General features: G+C 36.7%; 1 protein-coding gene across 1 annotated transcript in view; it reads left to right on the top strand.

Annotated features, from left to right (window-relative positions):
* HECW2 (HECT, C2 and WW domain containing E3 ubiquitin protein ligase 2) overlaps positions 1-19917 on the top strand; it is a 106801-nt gene that overhangs the window by 48341 nt on the left and 38543 nt on the right. Inside the window, 9 exon segments of the mRNA XM_031554144.1 lie at positions 1670-1839; positions 4344-4486; positions 5816-5916; positions 6651-8000; positions 9599-9694; positions 13323-13473; positions 13848-13951; positions 16168-16292; positions 17650-17835. Of these exon segments, the coding sequence (XP_031410004.1) occupies positions 1670-1839; positions 4344-4486; positions 5816-5916; positions 6651-8000; positions 9599-9694; positions 13323-13473; positions 13848-13951; positions 16168-16292; positions 17650-17835 (2426 nt within the window).

Raw genomic sequence — 19917 nt, 5'->3', positions numbered from 1 at the left:
AAAAAAGAGAAAAAGAAAGAAAGTAATTGCTGTTTTAAAAAATGTCAAAAATAGAGTGCTTTTCTTCTTTAGCTTCTGTAGGAGCACACTCTAGTGGCTTGAAAGATATCAAATCTTTACAACTTCTGTTTGAAAACAAGTCAGAATCATGAATTTCCAGGAGTAAAAGAAACTGAGTTGATGGATCTTGACATGAGAAATTTGCGCAATTTCTAGTTGGTGCAGCAAAGAAAAAAGGTTAAATATATAGCCTCTAAGTACAATGCAAGCTGGTTCTGTCACTTTTACGAAAGGAGTAACAAGAAAAAGGAAGGAAGGAAAAGGAAAGGAGAAGGAAAAAATCTTTTCTTACAACAGAGCTAAGCTGTCATACAGAAAAATAGCTGAAGGATACTGTCTACCAGCTATGCTTGTTTTGATTCACACTTCATTCCACAGGAAATTTTGTGTGACTGCAGCATATTCGACTTGAGTAAAGATATGAAAAAAATTGCTTCTCAATAAATAGCTGGCAGTGGAAACATTTAGGGGCTGTAGGAGTAGAGCTGAAGAAAATGTTCTTTGCTATGGTCTTGCAGCAGTTACCAGGATAGAACTAATATGTTCTATCAAAATAATTGATCTGAAAACCTGTGTTTAACAGAATGTTATGACTCAACTTGAGGAGTCCCCTGAATTCAATTCAAAAGTGTATTGACTTGTAGGTCTGTAAGGTGCTCTTTGGAATGTTTTTGCTTGCTCATCCAGAATGTGGTGAGTCTGCATTTTGTTGTTCTTATCTTAATGTCTTTTTTTTTTTTTTAAACAAAATTTTATCTTTAATGGATTTTTATTTTGCAAATCAGAGAACATTCTGTTTTTTGCAAGTTGTGATGAAAGATAATTGTCTAACGTCTTTCAAGTAAGTATTTTTGAAGCTAAGATGAACATTCTGGTCCTGGCTGCTTGTGTGACTGTGGTAAGAAACAAGCACAGTGGCTCTAAATATAATATTATGTTAAACTTTATATCATGGCAAGTCAATCTGAACCATGATTCAGTGTTGTTATTTCCTAGGTTTCATGCTATACTCCTTAAATGTACAGGTCTGGATTTTTCAGCTTTTTTTGTATGATTGGTTTGTGAAATACTTGTGAAAAGAAAACAATTAAAATGCCTTGTTTTGGGAATTTCTCTGTATTCTTTAGACTTAATTTGCAGGGGCTGTGATATTTGTTCTCTAGGAACAAAGAAGCATTTTCAGAAAACCTTGCCTCCTTCTATGTGGGATGGGTTATTCCCAAGTTGAGAGGAAGTGTGCATCATAATCCAGAACAACCTTGATAATGAATGGTTTGTTTTAGGGTAGAAATACCTTACATACTGAGAAAAACATTTGTACCTCAGTTAAAAGTTCACGCTGTAATTTTGTTTTAGGAATGACTGGAAGGCAAAATGTAAGTGAGGATGTCCTTGCTTTTCCTCTGTATATCCTCTTGGGAAAGCACTTGACTTCCTGCTTCAATCATTTTCTGTACACTGGATCCAGTTACTCTATGAGTAATTTCAAACTGCATTATTTAGTGGTTTATGTGAATTGATTTCCTAGGTAATATTTTAAAAATGAACTATTTTGTGAATTAGCTTACATTCACTCCATTCCTTTGTCTTTCTTTGTTTTGCTTTAAAGATATTAGAGCAGTTGGACTTAAAAAGGGCATGTTCTTCAACCCTGATCCTTATTTAAAGATGTCCATCCAGCCGGGCAAGAAAAGTACATTTCCTACATTTGCTCATCATGGTCAGGAAAGAAGATCGACTATCATCAGTAACACAACTAACCCTGTTTGGCACAGAGAGGTAACGTATGCCTTTTGTGAGATCTCTGCAAGTTGATGCAGTGTACCAGGCTTGTATTTTCTCTTTATGCATCAGTCTTTACTCTCTGAAGGCTGGGAACTTATTTTGTAGCTAGCTATTTAAACTGACACAGAAATTGTAGTAATTTTAGGAACCCTGTTGTTGGATAGAAACAGCTATCATCTGTGTGATTATGCCCTGTGTTTAAGCGGTACGACTGTGAGGTTCTTCATTTGCTTCTCTGCTAAAAAGAGTTGGAATCACTCAGCAGCCCAATAGATTAGTTGAAATTGAAAAAATAAATTAATTAAAATGAATCATATGTTGTGAAATGACTCTTAAAGAAAAGGTACAATAAGTGGGCATTTGTGCCTAGTGATGGCAGTGACTGCTTATTTGGAAATGATATCCTCATTGTGCGTAGCAGGTGGCAAGCATTCAATTTTGTCAGGCAGAGCAGATGCTTTTTGGTGTATACTCTGTATATGCTGCTGTGGAAGGGAAAGCCTGGGGAGGCATCACAGTGCTGCTTAAAAAGGACTGGGGGCAGAAGGTGGTTGGGCAGACCCAAGGTTTTCTGATTTATTGATTTTGGGTGAGCTGAGCAGATCTCAGAGAAGGAACTTTAACTACCTGTAACTTTCTCAGCATAGAAGAGCAAGGCCACATCTTTGAAATCCTTATGTGGGAAAGTGGCAATAGTTTGTAAATGTTTCAGGACTGGCTAGCAACCTTCTTGGTCTGTGCATGTTTTCTAATGAGCAGATGCCTATGGTATTATTTGAACATTACTATATTCTTTAGGAAGATTGGAAAATTGAGCTGGACTATGAGGATGCTTCCAGAAATTATAATTTATTATTATTATTAAATTAAAGAAACAGTTAAAAAAGATGGAGCGGGGCCAACATTAGCACTACTCCGGAGTATTCCGTTGTGGGAAAGACTCTGGATTTGTGGAAAACTTAAGATTTTAAAAACTAGACTTGTTGTCTCTAAATAGATTCCTCACCTTTCTATCAGTTTGTTTCTTTACTCAGTAAATAGGAAGAAAAACTATTCTTGCTCTTTTTTTTCCCCTTCAGTTCTCCTTGTTTTTTGAAGCTTATTAGAAAAGTGATAACGTTCACTGGTGTACATATTATATCAGCTTGCTTTAACTGCTGTATCTTCCCTGTAGCAATCTCTGATGATACCAGCTAATGATCTCATTACATATGCTGTCCTAGTGGTGCAGAATTGATCCAATTTTATATCTACTCCTTTCTGCAAAATTGCAGTTTTGTACCAAACCGAGACACAAATTTTAATTCATATTTATCACAGCTCTACCCAGCATGATAATGCTTTTTTTTATTCCTGACCTAATTTAATTACTGTTTTTCAACATTTATAGCCACTGTCTACAACTGAGCTGAAGAGTTATTCCTTCTTTTGTTTCTTATTCAATACATTATAATGTAGCTAACTAGATGCTTATTACTTTGTATTCAGCTTTTGATTTTCTCAGAGGTTTTAAAGGTGGCAGACAGTGGAAGTGTAACAGATGACTTTGGCTTTTCAGTAGATTTTACCCATGCCTTTTTTGTTTGAATTTTTAAAAAATCTAGAGGTTCCTCAGCCTGCTTTTTTGTTAGAATTTGTCATAACATTACGTTATGCATGCATCCCTGCTGACATGGCTGCTCACATATGTGCCCAGTACCACTTTTGAATCTTCACCATTTGCAGGCAGGATTGGCAGAACAGCACAGATGTCAAGTATGAATTATTCATAAACATAAGGAAATTTGAAGCTAGGCTGAAGAGAGTGACTGTGACAGTGTTCCCTCAAAGGGAATGGTGGAAGGGAAATCTTACCAGACGTAACAATTTTTTTAATAAATTAATGCCATCTTGTATAAAGGCCCCAAGTTCAGGAAAAACTGTTGGAGCTTATTGGGAAAATTTTTGAACTTTGGGGTGAAAATCTACAGAAAATTATCCTTCTTCATTTTCAGTGCTCATGAAAATATGGCCTACAGATTGCCTTATGATATCCTGTAACATACTAAAAATGACCACAAAACAGGATGTTGGAAGGAAAGTTTGCTAAATGTGACTGGAATGAAACTCTCCTTTTTTCTGCACGGACCCTGCTAGTCTTCTATACTCTAATAGTGAAGATTTCTTATCTTTGTTATTTCTGCTATCCATCTTGAGGCAGCCACTAGGACACATTGCTTTCTCCGTTCTGAACAGGACCATCAAAGTGCTTTTCTCCAATACAGCTTCTTACTGAGAATATATTTTCTAGGAATGGTAAAAAGTTTTTTGCTTTCTAGCTAGTTACATATGCAAAAATGCAGTGCTTAATAGTGGTGTTGACATTATTTTATAGTATGGAAACCACTGTAGTCCTCAGTTAATGCTGTCAGAGTTCACTGCAAGCTAGTAGTAATTGCATTCATGCTTTCTGAATAAAGGTATATTGATATCATGTCAAATATGTTCTTTCCTTCCAGAAATATTCTTTTGTTGCACTTCTAACAGATGTCCTGGAAATTGAAGTTAAAGACAAATTTGCCAAAAGTCGTCCAATCATCAAACGCTTTCTTGGGAAGTTAACCATACCAGTTCAGAGACTGTTGGAGAGGCATGCAATTGGGTAACTTAATACATTCTTAATGCTTGATGGAGACTCAACATATAGGTTGCGGCACAGAGCAGCCTTTCTGGCTTACTGGCACAGTCACAATTTGTATTGCAACTGTAGTAAGATATTTAGTTGGAATTTTAATATCCTTAACGCCTAATTGGAAGATGGTGGTGTTTCTCACCCCATTCTGAATGCATGTGTATGTGTTTGCACTTATGCTTCTCTGTAATTTTTTTCCAACTCTGGTGTCTTTACACAAAAAATCATTACCATCACAAAAATGTTAACCTATGGCTCACCAACCTAGAAGCAGAGCATTATCATAATGCTATATAATTGTGTGCAAATTTTTTAGAACAAGCAAGTTTTATTTTCTCGCTTTTGTAACTCAATTATTTTTAGTTGTCAGTATAACATTGGGAGATTTAATATCTAATCAACTAGTTGGTCAGAACTGCAAAGCTGTGAATCTTTATTTTTCAGTGCTGGTAGTAATAACAAAATTGCCTCATGCTATGAATAGAGCACTGATGAGACTCAAAATTTGTCTGTTTTTAAAAAATTGTTCATTTTTTGGATAGCTATCTATTGTTTAAAGAAGAAACTCGAACATTTTTAAGGTGTTTTATACTTCGAGATGATTACTGGAGTAGGTATCAGTACAGTCAAATGGATGATCAAAGTAGACCATTGGAAAACGATACATACTTAAAAGAGCTTGGGACTTGGTGTTTAGGCACTGTGATATTTTGCAGAGATGAAGCAAACGGCTGGAGGTTTGCAAGAGATGCAGCAATGTAAGCAAGTGTGTAATTTCACATTTAAGAGAATGTAGTAAGTGTAGGGTTTGTTGTTTTGTCAGAGTCTTTTCTCAGTTGTATGTTCTGTTTAGCAGATTAGAAAAAATAATTTATCAAAAGACGAAGAGAGAGACAGAATTGTTCCAATGTATTTTGCATAGGACCTAACTCAAAGCTGATGAGTTGCCATTAATCTTAAATGGCCACTGGATGAGGCCTATGAGAAATGATGGTAAAAGAAAATGTCTGTATTTTTCCTTGAGAATTTGAGGGAATGGCAGCATCATCAAGCTTTTGCACAAAAAGCAGGATATAAACGACTGGCCTCCTTTTTCACAGATATTCTCATCAAAGTAACAAATTGCAAAACTGGAAAAAAGCAAATTCAATTTGAAAACAGTTTTCAGCTTTAAGTTTCCAAAGTGGTGGTTAAAATGTTCAAAAATGTTGGAAAAATAAAACCAGTTAAAATTTGAAAAAAACAAGCAAGAAACTAAAAAAGGCAACCCCAAAGTCAACAATACCTTTATTTTTGCAGAGACCAGATTCTCAGCTATAATCTTGGTAGAAGGCTGCCAGCAGATCATGTAAGTGGATATCTCCAGTTCAAAGTGGAAATCACATCTTCTGTTCATGAAGGTGAGAATTTGGCAGTGACCTGAGTCTCCAAATAGTTTTATGAAGAGTAGTTACATATATTTGTATTTCTAAGATTATCTATCAAAATTAAGTGTCTCATTTGGTTATGTGGCCTCTATTATTGCTTTTTGCTTGTGGGATTCGTATTTTAGATATGTTGGATATGACTTGGGAGATTATATTTCCAAAACACCAACATTCATTCATTTATCCTGGGTAGATTCTCATTCTTTACAGTACAAAAGTCTGATTTACTCAAAATAACTGTTGTGTATAGAATTTAACATCTGTGCACAGTCTGTGATTTTTAATGCGGTCTTAGATGTTGGTTTGTGTAGTGCTAAGGACAAGTAGTTTTTATATAAATCCCACTGCTGAGTGTAAGAGAGATGCTGTAGAAAACTGGTTCCTTTTTTTTGTGAGGCTGGTTTTACAGACAGTTTTGCAAGATGCTTTGCAATCCTGTGCCTTTTGAAAGCAAAATGGGAGTAATATTTTATGCCTGTGAAATTTTGCTAAAGACTAGGATAGATTTGTACAGAGAAAGTTCTGTGATTGTTGTTACGATAGTGTAGGTATCTGCATTATTTTAACTGTATTTTCTTCATTTAGTTGTCTGATTAAAATAAGCCTACATCTTGAAAGATTTGTATTTTTCCGTGATGCTGCAAAAGTAGAATGAACTGATGGTGGCTGCATTACATATTTCACATTCAATCTTTGTGACCCTGCAGATGCTTCACCAGAAACAGTTGGCACTTTGCTAGGTGTGAACTCTGTAAATGGAGACTTGGGCAGCCCTTCTGATGATGAGGACATGCCAGCAGGACATCACGATACTTCCACAGTGTGTTCCAATGGTCCAGTCCTTGAGGACTCTTCCGGAGAAACAATCCAGAGGCATCCTTTAAGGACTAGTACAACACTAGAAACAGATCAGGATGAATTAACCTCTGGTGCTTCAAGATCATCACCTACAAGAGGTCGCCAGGACTCACTGAATGACTACCTGGATGCAATAGAACACAATAATCATCCCAGACCTGGGACGTCTGCCTATGGCGAGCGTCCTCGTGGAGCCTCCCCAAAACTGAGGAGTAGCTTCCCTACTGACACAAGACTTAATGCAATGCTTCACATTGACTCAGATGAGGAGGAGCATGAGCTACATCAGGACCTGGGTTTCCCATCTTCCTTGGAAGATGATGGTGGCTTAGTAATGCTTAATGGTGCTACAAGAAATGTTGAAAGAAATGGTTCAACTTACTCATCAGATCAGGTAACACAAGGGCCTGCAGAAAATGAAAATGTTTCAGCCTCTGAAGCTCCTTTGTCCTCAACTGATGACCAGCCAGAGAGTCTCCCAGAGCTTCCACCATCACAGTTAATTGAAGGTGAAAGCCTGCAAGGTTCTCAGTGTGAAACACCGGCAGAGCAGGCTGGCAGTGACTCATATGCTGTGCAGGAGGCAGAGCAGCCTTCCAGTAGTACAGATGCAGGAGCTGCTGATGCTGCTGCTGGGAGCAGAAGGGGTGTTAGTGAAACTATTAGTGTTAGTGAATCTATTGATCAAGGGTCTGAACCTTCCCAGCTGTCATCAGAAACTGAGCAGAGTGATCCTGCTCGCACAGAAAGTGTCAGTGAGGCTAGCACCCGGCAGGAAGGGGAGAGTGATGTGGAAGGGGCAGACAGCTCTTGTAATGAAAGTGCAACTGTGCGGCGTTCCTCAGTTGAAATGCGCTGTTCTTTTGAAAGTGCCAGGTTTCCTGAGACTCCAGCATTTTCTTCTCAGGAAGAAGAAGAGGGAGCTTGTGCCACTGATGTGGCCAGGACTGAGCCAGTTGCTGAAACACAGGACTCTCCAAGTACTTCTGGTTCTTTGCCTGCAGTACAGTTACCTCAGGGGGAAGTACAGGAGGCTGAGGGAGGTGAATTACAAGACCAAGAGGATGCAGAAGAAGTCTGGCAAAGAAGAAGAAGCCTGCAGGCAGCAGCTGCCAATAGCCAGTCTCAGGATGAAGAAATGGAAGGAGCCCAAGCACCTTGTGAGGGTGCCACAGCAGAGGTTGAAGGAGCTACTGGAGGTAACATCTGTAGAAGCACTTTATGAAGTGACCATTCTGCAGTCAAAAAATATTATTTAAAAACAAACATCTGAAAATAAAGATAATGATTTCTTGATTTCATTATCCTTAATGATTTGTCTTTCTTTGAGACACTGATTTGTTTAAGAGACAAACATCAAAACTGAAATATTTCAAAACAAGACATTTGTTTTGAAATTGGATATATTTCAATTCTTGAGAGAGTATTGAGAAGGAGAATGAAGAGGAAGAAAGTATTGCACAATATTGTCTTGCTTGCTAATCAAAATGGTAATTGGGAGGTCATAGATGGATCCCCAAACTATATAACGCAATCTAGAATTCATACTTAGATCTTTTCTCCAGCATGTTTATAGGGGGAAGAAAAAAAATATATAAGCACTAAAATGTAAGGATAATTAAAAAATAAAATCTGAAAAAAGAGTTATTTTAGTCACACCTCAGCTACTGTCTTACCTTTTGCACTTTATTGTCAGTTTAGGCACATCCTAGCACAGCAGGAATCATGGGCAGAGAGGAATGCTTTACTCAAGACTGTAAAGCTATTCCCAATTGTAAGATTAGTTTAACAGTTGAGGATTTTGCATCTCACTAAAATCACTGAAAGTTGACTTGTGTCCATAATAGATTTTTTTCAAGCTAATTTGACAGTTTATTACCCATTCCCTTTCTTCAGGGATTGAAGTGGGTATGATCAAGTGCATGCAACTAAGTTGGATTTCTGGATGCCTCTTTTTAATAACATTTCAGACGTTTTGGTTAATTTCCCTGTGTTTGAAGTACATCCTGTTCTGGACGCGTTTGTATTAAATCATATTTATCCTAAAAGTTTGTTGAAAATTAATAATCCTGAAGAGCAAATTATTTTTTCACTTTTGACTGCCAAATACTGCACTAGAAATCTCAGGGAACACTAGGTTGTGATTCTGTTAGAAGGGGAGGGGGAAAATGAGGTAAGCACAGATAAATTCTCTTCCTTAAACCCTGCAAGTACTTTTACTTCTGTATTGGTTATGGTTATACCTGTTTGTGGGAGAAAAATCATAGGTCTATTCGTTTCTTCTCCCCATATGCTACTCTTTGATTTGGAAAGAATAATTTTGGTATTAAAATAACAAATACAATACAACACATTCTTTTGCATCATTTTCTAGACATTTAAGACTCTACTAGCAGTCAGATCCTAGTTATCAGTCAGATCCTAGCTAATCAATGTTGCTGCATCAAGGAAAATCAATGAGCAGTGTCACCTCACATCAGGTTTCTGTGATGGCCATGTCCTTTGCTGGAATATGGCTTGGGTGCACATGGCTGTCTGTGCGTCTTTCTCTTGGTCACAGGAGGATTTGGTGTGTCCCAAGAAGTGATGTTTTCTAGACAAGAGCTGTGGAGTATGCTAGGGAAATCGCCCTGAACTGTAGACTTGACTTACTTTGCCAGAAAAGCCAATGACTCTTAGGTATATCCTAAAATGTCATAGTCCTACAGAAGTTTTAGCATGTCTTGTTCACTTCAGAGACAATTGTAGCTTTTACCCACATTGACTGAAACATAATTGGTGGGCGTTTTGATTCTAGGTGCTCAAGCCAATGGCCATCAGCCCTTGAGGTCACTGCCTTCAGTACGTCAGGATGTTAGCCGGTACCAGCGAGTGGATGAGGCACTACCACCAAGTAGGTTCCTCATACTTTAATGGAGGGTTAAGCTACCAGAATACCATTAATGAGATCTCATTAAGTTTCATTTTTAAATGTGAGAACTGCAAATGAACATCTGAGTAGCTCTAAATGAGGAAGGATGATGATTAAGTGTAGTGCTGTTCCCCTGGAAGGCATTGTGCTCAGTCTGCAAAATATCAGGATGTGTGATGATAATTATACCTGATGTATACAGACTTGCTAAGCAAAATTTGCAGAACATTAGGAAGTTGTGATGCTGCCTTTTAAAAGTGCAGAGAAAGTGAGGAGGGAAGTGAGGTGACAGGCTTTGTGAGGGGGCAAGATATCAAGCACACTGAAATTTACGAGAATGTCATGTGTAGTGATGATTTACAAAGAAATGAATAATATCTTTCTGTCTTTAAAGATTACATGAATTGTTTCGTGCATTTTCTGACGCACTGTCAAGGCTTTTGAATAAACTTGGATCTTATAGAATTGTTGGATGAGCTAAATTGATTGAGGAATTATTGTTTCTATAATATATATGGAAAATACATTTTTCCCAATTTTGAACTGGTGCATTTGATTAAACTTGTAGTGATGATGATCTGTTTAGTATTGGATACTTAAAAATATGGAAAGGATTAAAAACAACTGTACATAACTAATGGGGAAATGACTTTACAAAAGAAAGAAAAAATCAAACTTTGGCCCAGTGAAGTCAGTGACATAGCTCTATGATTTTAAAGAAGCCAGGAATTCAGATATTTAATGTAAAATGAATAGAACCGAATCCATTGTGTGGAAAGGGTCTGAGTTTGCCTGATGATTGGAGAGGGTTGTAGAGAGTCATGTAGCAGAACACAGATAGAAACATGCGTTGGAATGTCAGGGTGATGAGAATATTTTGCTCCCTGCTGATTCTGTTATAAGCAGTGCATATAACAAATTAGTCCTCTTCACAGGTCCTGAAGTTAATTAACTGCCACCTCAATAATACAGAGTTATTTTTCACAAAATAGTGACTGGGAGACATATACTTCATTTTAATTTTTTTTATTTTCATACTGAAAAGGAGAGAGAACATTATGGAAGATCAGATGTAATAAGTTAGGAATGCTTAGAGATAACCTCTGTAGTACCGTGGTTGTGTGTTTCAGAAGCAAACTGTACTCTATAGAATCTACTTGGGAAAAATATTGTAATAATAATGGAGAAGGTCTGGCTGTGTGGAATTGTAACATTTCTGACATTTGCTGGGATTTTACACAGCCGTGTACAGGCATATAAATGCTTACACACCCGCATACACACCTTTAAAATCAAAGCCCAATGCCACAGTTATGGTAATCATTCATCTGTTAATGTGAATGAAATCTTAAATACTAATTGTTTTCAAGATTTGGTTTTTCTCCCTGAATTTCTGCCCAGAACCGATCTCTAGATCAGGACATACCTAGTATGTCTGTCTAGAACATGTAACCACTGTGCTATAACATTCCTAGGAAAAGCTCAGCAAATAACATGAAACACTCCTGATTAAGTACAATTTTGCAGTTCAGCAAGCGAAGTTCTTTGTAACACTATTGGTAGCAACAGTTAGACTATGGGAAGATATCCTTGTCGTCACAATAGTGATGGAGGTGCTTTATTTACTTCAGGACCCATTGCACAATTGTTCAGACTTTTGTAGTTAAAGATGAATGAAGGCAAAACTTCTTTTATTTCTCAAATACGCTACGGAAGTGATGACTGTGTTGGAACTGGACATATATAATCACCACAGGAGAATGGTCCACTGCTATACAGTATGTAAGGGTCTGAAATCTGAGATGAATAATGAAATGTGTGTATTTTTATTTCATCAGCGAATAGATACTGATCTTTTGAAATGAAATCTTTGCTCTGAAGCATCTGTTTCTGTCTTTTTTATTTTTTTTTTCTCTATGGGGAGAAAAAAACAAAGGTTCTTGAGAGCATGCTGAAGTGTTTGGTTTTTTGAGTTAGAAATTAAATTTTTTATCTTCTTTTGGGGTAAGTTTGAAATGTATTACATTTTGAATAGCAAGTGCAGTGGTGAATCCATAACCTTTGCATTGATGCAGTTTTGTTTATTTTGAACTTTTAATTCACAACATAGTGCAAAATTTTGGGTTTTTAATGTAGACTTGGAAAAAGTTTAAGACATTTTCTCCTGGAATTGAAATTTATTCCTTAGAACAGTTCTCTTTATTCCTATCCCATTATGTTGCTTTTCTTGCTCTTCTTGCTCCAAATTTACTTTCCTTTCCTACATAGTTCATTTACAGCAATAATACTCTAATCACTAATAGGCCATTCTGATCACGCATCATAGAGAAATAAGAACAACTGCATTGTGGTGGGCTGAAATACACAGCAGTCATGCAGATATGACACGTTCCATTTATCTCAAAACCTGTCTTTTTTTTTTTTAACTTCTTTACGATTCAACTCAGACCCGACATTGTCATGCAGTAAGCCACTTAGCTACCTCCAGTTGCTGACATAAATCAGAACACACATACAGCCTGAGGTTTTAAGGCTGTCACTGTTCAGTGGCTGACAGTAGAATTTCATTTTTTCTCTCACTATAAAAATTTTTCTATGTCTTCTTTCCTTGCAAAGCAGTGGTCATTTAGAATTAGTTGTCTGCCTGTGGTTTTTTAAATTTTCCTGCAGTTACTGAAGTTTCCACGTGGACTTGAAATATAGAAAGTCTCTTCTGTAAACCTTTTGAGCTTTTTAAGATTTCTCTTTAGCTGACAAGCTAAATAGGTTGCACGTTTTTAGTAAAATCATATGTATCCTATGGACAGAGGGGAAGAACTCCATTCAGGGGATCTCATACTGCCATCTTCTTTCTTTCAACATGACTGAATGTTAGATATTGTTAATAAAACAATGGTTCCCATTTTACAGTAGTTACTGATATCATATTCTGGTCTTCTGCAACACCAGTTGCAGGAGACCATCATGGTCTGTGCTAGATTTCTAATGTTGTTTGTAGTTTGTGTAGCAAAGCCAGCATTATAGTTACTGCTTAGACAAGGTGAATTTGCTATGATAATTGCAGGATCTGCAATTCTGGAACATGCATTTAGTATATGAAAGTGTTTGATAACTATAATTGTTCATCTTCTCTGGCAACACTGCTTATTTATATCATAGGTACATACAACACCTAGGAAGAGCGCTGGCATCTGTTTCATTACTGCTACTTTTAGCTGGGGAAAATCACTGACAGATGTGTCAACCTTTGCAAGATGTTTGACATTTGGACATTGGCTTATTGTACTCAAATAAGCCTCAGGGATCTCATCTTTAAATGCTCTAGTCTAAGAGAATTAGATTAAATATATTTAATTTTTTTTTCTAGGACAATCACTGTTTATTGAGGGCTCGTTTTATTCATTTCTCTATGCTGTTACATATGGGTTCCATAGAACTCATGGAGAGTTTGATTTAGGGGATAAAATCAGGGAAAAGCTGTGTCTTTAAACCCTTCAGTGAGAAAGGTTTGTGCTGAAGTCATCCTGTAAAAGATATAACAAAAAAGTAAAACAAATGCTGAAATAAACCCCAAATTCCCTATAGTTCACAGTATTTTATTACTACTTAGACTGGGAGGCTCGAATTGACAGCCATGGACGGATATTTTATGTTGACCACGTGAACAGGACAACGACATGGCAGCGACCCACAGCCCCTCCAGCCCCACAGATTCTCCAGAGATCAAATTCCATACAGCAAATGGAACAGCTGAATCGCCGGTAGGAATTACCATTATTGTTTGTGAATTATGTGTTTGCAAAACTTCATTTATCACCGTAAGACCAAATAGAAAGACTAGGTCCCAGTTGCTACTGCAGCTGGCCATGTATGCTTATTTTTGTGTGGTTGTTCCTTTTAGATTGCGCATGGGCTTCTGAACCTATCATATTTCACCTGTGTTTAACAGCTAACAAAAATCTGCAAATGATTTTCAGAAATTCAAGATGCTTATAATACTAAAAGAGGTCAGTATATGTTAACCTACATGGCAGAAAAGCAGGGCAAGCCTTACTTTATTACTAGAGTCCCTCAGAGCCCGAGTTGGATCATAGTTACCATATACTACATATAAAGTCCAGTTTTCTAACCCTAGGTATCAGAGCATCCGCCGAACAATGACTAATGACAGACCTGAAGAGCATACAAGTGCAGTGGATGGAGCTGGAGAGGAAACTGACTTTCACCATTCTAATGCAGGTAAAAACAAAAAAAATCACTAAAGGTAGCATTCATCTTGCAGATGATTTAGTTAATGACATAGAGCAGGACATACTTTCTGCTCCTGGAAGTCTGGGTCACAATTTGTTTTCATTGTTGTCTAGTTTTTTAAGATTATGGTGCCAGCTGTTTGATGTGCTAAGGAGATGAATGTGAGTTAGAGCCTTTTTCTGTCAGTGTCTGACTGGGTAAAAACATAGATAGGGCATTAGCAGAGAAAGAGAATAAAACAGAATGTCTGAGTTACAAATTTTATGGGCTGCTACATTTTTGTTATACTACAGGACAAGAAAGGACTAGAATTCTTTCTTCTCCTAGTCCTTAGTTATTGATTGTCTACCTGGTGTTAACTTTCCAAATGAATGCATAACGAAAGATCTTTATAAAATACTGTTTTAGCATCATTCCTTATTTTTCCTCTAGCTATGCAGTTCTCTCCTTGGTCATATTCCTACTACGAATTTACTAATAAATGTATAGTTACTTTATTAGTCATCTGGTCCCTTCTGTAGTTGGGTGTCATTCTGTTCTTTGTCTGCAGATTCTCATTATATTCTCCCATAATCCTCCTTTCTCAGTTCATCTAATGCCCAAGCAATGCTAACCATTCCTGCATTTCAGGTCACTGCAGGACCTGTGATTTGGCCAAATGCCCCTTTTATATTCGTTTTCTTTATTTCTACCCTAGTCTTTTCCTTTTCTTTGTTCATGTGCCTGTATGGGCCATTGCAGAAGCAGCTAGATGGTTTGTTGTGCCTCTAACAAATGAATTGAAAGCAAATTCAGCCTAATCAGCAAATTCAACTGAATAAGCCTTTCGTAAAACAAATTAGCAAGCCTCTCAGCTGCAAAAAAAAAAATCCACCCAGTTGACACATCCTGGTTTCCAGATTACTCATCTAAGACAGTGGACCTATGAGTAGGATCTTCCAGGATGTGAGAGGTGATTGTTACACACACATATTTTGTACAAAGGAGCTGGATGACGCTCCCGGCCCAGGTATTGAGGCAGAGCTTCAGGAATCCTTATGGTACACTCCTGTCATTCTGTAGACATAGGAGCATTTGGGAATGTGCTGTTTTAGAACTGGTTTTTCAAATTCTTTTTTTTTCTCACTTACTTTCCCTTTACTTACTACCTTTCCATTTTCTGTTTTCCTCTTATATGCAGAATGAATAGATCCGGTATTCCCTTTTTTTCCCATAGCATTTAGCCATCCAGGTTTTGAATGTCACTCATTCTTTTCCTCCTCTCTTTTTTTAAATTACAGTTTATTCTTATTTTTTCCCTTAGAGCTTCATTCACTGCCTTTCTTCTCCTTTCTTTCTCTGTGGGTTATTCTTTTATATCTGTGGTAGCTGTGTTTTATGTGATTAATGTTCATTTGATGGGGAATTGTGTAAATTCCGTGTTATGTAAAAGAAACAGTGATGTGTAGAAGCTGGAGTAAAATTTTGGAGTAAAATTGCTGGAAACCCAATCTGAATTTACGTTTTCAGTTACTTTAAAATGTGCATCCAAACATGCTACTGATTTTCAAAGGGAGTTAGGAAAATAACATTGTAGAAAATATTACACATTATTTTCAGTTCCTGATATGTTGAGAAATCAGCATGCTTCAGCAGTTGCTAGGGGGAGAACCAAATGTTTACCCAAAGTTGAATGTGAAAGGTACTTCTGTGGCAACCTGTTTTTAACTTATATAAGCTGCTTAAATATTTTAAGTACTGTGTCAGGATCAGAGTGGTGTTACTGGCAGTGATTTTTTTAATTTATTTTGCTTTTTAAGGAAGAAAGAATGAAACATTTTTTAAATGTACGATGACTTCTGTATGCATTGGTCAGCATTTATGAAATAACAGTTATCTGCATACAGCTACAATATGGCATTGTAGGCTTGACACAGGGACCTTCTTTGCAATTTATATATAGGCATGTGGGTGGTAACCAAAATAATTGGAAATATTTTAAAACATTATTTTATTATTAAATGATTTTTCACCAAAAGCAACAAATTAGATCTAGATACAAATTCTGATATTAGAAGAATTTCAGGTGCGCTTATGTGAGTAATGAAACCAATACAATTGTATACCCAGTGTTTTTTGTGTAACTAATCAATGTAGTTGTTTGCAGTAGTGTTTTGGTAATATTTATTACTGGAGTTGTGAATTGTCATTCACTTTGCTGTTAGATTTTCGAAGAGAGAATGTGCTGCCTCACTCTACCTCCAGATCCAGACTTACTTTGTTGCTCCAGTCTCCCCCTGTGAAATTTCTTATCAGCCCAGAATTCTTTACAGTGCTGCATTCTAACCCTGTGAGTACAGTCTGTTCAGGTGAAAGACTTTGATAAATACATCTTTATATATAGAGATGTTTTGCATGCAGAAGTATTACTCAGTGTTTGATGGTAAAATATTGGTAGTACATAGGGAAGCTGGATTAACTGAAACACTCATCATCATTCCCTGCAGTTGATGAGCTGCCAGAGAAGTCCTATTTGGCATTAGAACTTCTATGTTTTTGTTTTTTACTTAGCTGTGCATCTTTTTTGGGATACCAAACTGACTTGTTCATTCATTGAAGCAATAGCTTTATTACTATGTTCTTCAAAGACTGACGGACTTTTTTTCTATTTTATGGTCATTTTGCTGCTCATGGGAAGGTTTGTATTGCCCAAATTATCTGATTTGTATGAAAATATTTCAGAGATCACAGTGAACAAGAAGGCATCTTAGTGTATGTTTTCCTTTTCTCTTTTTCCTATTTTCCTTCTCATAAGGAATTATATTGTGAACAGATATAATGGGATAAATAATTTATTGTCTGCAAGCCCATTAATAAATTATCCAGTTGTTTTTTTTTTAATAACTGATAGATTTTAATTCAGTTCCTATTTGCATGTCTGTGCATATCTGAAAAATTCTACTTGGAGTATGCATCTTTATCTTCAATATTTGAAATAGGGTAGAGGCAGATAAAACCGCTAGCCAGAGAACAAAGGTAGGAGCACGGAGTGGTCTAGGTAGCAGCACACTGCAATAGAAGGACGAATGTTTTAGCTTCTGTCTATTGCCAGCTCTGAGACAAAGATCTGATTTGTGGTGGGCTGTTTTTTTTTTTTTTTTTCTGGAGTAAAAGTGTAAACTTTTTATTTTTCCCTTCTATTTAAAGTTTTCTCTGCTCCTCAGTGCTCTCTTTTTACTGTTTCATTTTAATTTTAATAGATAAATTACACGTGGGCTTGCAATTATAGGGTTCTTTCTTTTCCTCTTTTTTGAGAAGTCTATGGATTTATATGTAATTGTGGCAAATTCTACTGTCCTGCAGAAAACCTTACCAGCTTTATGACTGTTCTGTGGCTATGTTTGACTTACTATTGCAGAAATCTTAGAATACCTATGAGATCTTAATCTTTTAAGCAATTCTAATGTTAACGAAATTCTTCACAGTTCATGAGACAAGTGTTGTAGATGGAGTCCAAGTTACTGTATTTTACACTTTGCTGAAGTTCATGTGCATCAAATAAAAACAAAAACAAAACATTGAACACTTATTCCAAAACCACATTAGGATGACCAGTTTCTGATACTGCTACATATTGGAAATGATCATTTTTTAGAGTGGAAGTGTTGTCTTTTGTAGTAAAATTATTATTGTTACATGTTTTTCAGAGTGCCTACCGCATGTTTACAAATAACACGTGTTTGAAGCACATGATCACCAAAGTCCGGCGGGACACCCACCATTTTGAGCGCTACCAGCATAATCGTGATTTGGTGGGCTTCCTAAACATGTTTGCTAACAAACAGCTGGAGCTGCCAAGAGGTTGGGAAATGAAACATGACCATCAGGGCAAGGTAACTTATAAGTGACACACCTATATCTCTGTTCAGAGTGTGATTTTTGAATGTTGTAGTGTTAGGATTTTTCTTACTGTTCTTTAGAAGGAACATAAATGCCCGTGATTCCCCAATGTATGTAAAGATGCATATTTTTCCTTGTTCAAAAGAAGATTGGAATTTCTTATTTATGCTGGGAAAACATTATGCGAGAGGAAAAGGAGACTGAAAAGTAAATATTAATCAGTATAAGAAATATTAATAGAAAATCAATAGTCTTTCCACTCTGAAATAGGTCACTTGGATTCCTTTGGATGTTTTAAAACTTGTTCTGAAAATAATTATTTAGTGTGGAAATATAGGCAGGTCAGTAAAGTGCTTTAGAGTTTTGCCTTTGTACTCAGAGGAAAGTTTAAATGTAAGCTTACTTAATTTTTTTATCTATTGAATTTTATTGAGTTATTGTTGGGTTATTTGTATCAACTTTCTTCTTTAACTGTCAACCTTAGCATCTCAACAGAAATTTATTAGCGTGCATTATTTGGTCTTTTTTCTTTAATATGTAACAGTTTTCCTAGGTGAATCCTCTATCCAAATGCTAAGTAGTTCCAGCATTCATCAGATTCTGAAATACTATTAGTGCACTTGCAATAGCCACAGGGATACTTACTCTGCTGACTCTGTATTGGTTAACCACACAGAAACTGTGCGGGAAGTTTCATTAATTAATGATGATCTTGAATAGTTGTAAGTTCTGCAAAACAAATGTCACCTCTGGAATTCTAATAAAATATTTTAAAATTAGAGAATAATTGACAAATTTTTGTAGTAATATAATTTTAATGTAAATTTAGACTAGGAAGTTTTAAAATAGACTATGATTAACATGTGAGGAAGTGATAAGGCTTATCAATTTGTGTGAGAACTCCTAGTTAGGATTACAGGCAAACTAAGCTTATCAGTTCTTATGTTATCAGTCCTGGTATGCTGTCCATATAAATAATTATCTTGATGTTGAAAAGATTGAAGACAGATTCTGAACGGAAGGCTAGAAAAAGAACTTGAGGATTGTTTTCATCTTGCATTTATTAACTTTGGGAAGCACTGTGTTTTTCCTTTAGAAACCCTGTTAGGGATGTGTGATTATGTTAACCTCATTATTTGCCTCCCTCTCTCTTTTCTGTTCTATGTCATCCTTGTTTGCTTGGTCCTTCAGAGGCTGGTTCTTTCCTGAATACATAATTACGTCTCCTTTCCTGCTATTCTTTCCCGCTGAGACGATGTTTTCCTTTATTTCTCTAAGTAAATTGTAGTAAGAGGCTTGGTGTTGCTCACAAGGCACAGTGATTATTCTGACCCTAATACAGAAGGGAGCAGTAGAGTTCATGTTCCCTGATGTCAGTGTAGTTCCACAGGCTTGTAACCTTTGCAAGCGTTCATGCTCAAGAGGGGCCTGCTCACCTCCAAACTCCCTTCAGATCTGCCCGACTAAGCTCAGTTGCCCACTCTTCCTGGACTCCTCCATGAATCCCCTTCAGACAATAAAGCCCTCCAGGAGATCCAATGCATAATATATGGGATTTCTGAGTGGCATTATAGATGGTAGAATCATAGAAACCTCAGAGTTGGAAATGACCTTTAAAGGTCAACTAGTCCAATTCCTCTGCAGTGAAAGGGACATCCACACCTCAATCAGGTGCACAGAGCCTGATCTAGTCTTGAAAGTCTCTGGGGCCTTCCAGCCCCAAGTCTGTAGCATTGCCTTGGGTTGTTGTGGCCAAAGTGCAGGACCTGGCACTTGATCTTGTTGAACTTCATCCCATTGGCCTCATCCCAAATAAATAATAATAAATTATAAGAGGTGTTTTTTTTTTCTTTCTACTGCGAAATTCTAATTGATTATTAATGACTTGAATAGGAAGAAAGGGTATTTTAGCAAGCTTCATATACTTTAACGTAAAAGAGAAAAGGCAATTATCCATGTTTAATGAATAAATTACAGTTTTTACAATACTCACCTTATGTCATTCTCTTCAAGCATCATAAGATTCATTAATTATAATTAGACAGGTGTTACGAGAGGAATTTTTTCCGAAGGAG

Source organism: Meleagris gallopavo, chromosome 7 (assembly GCF_000146605.3).
Source record: "Meleagris gallopavo isolate NT-WF06-2002-E0010 breed Aviagen turkey brand Nicholas breeding stock chromosome 7, Turkey_5.1, whole genome shotgun sequence".
Taxonomy (NCBI): Eukaryota; Metazoa; Chordata; class Aves; order Galliformes; family Phasianidae; genus Meleagris; species Meleagris gallopavo.
This window is presented reverse-complemented; position numbering and strand designations above follow the sequence as displayed.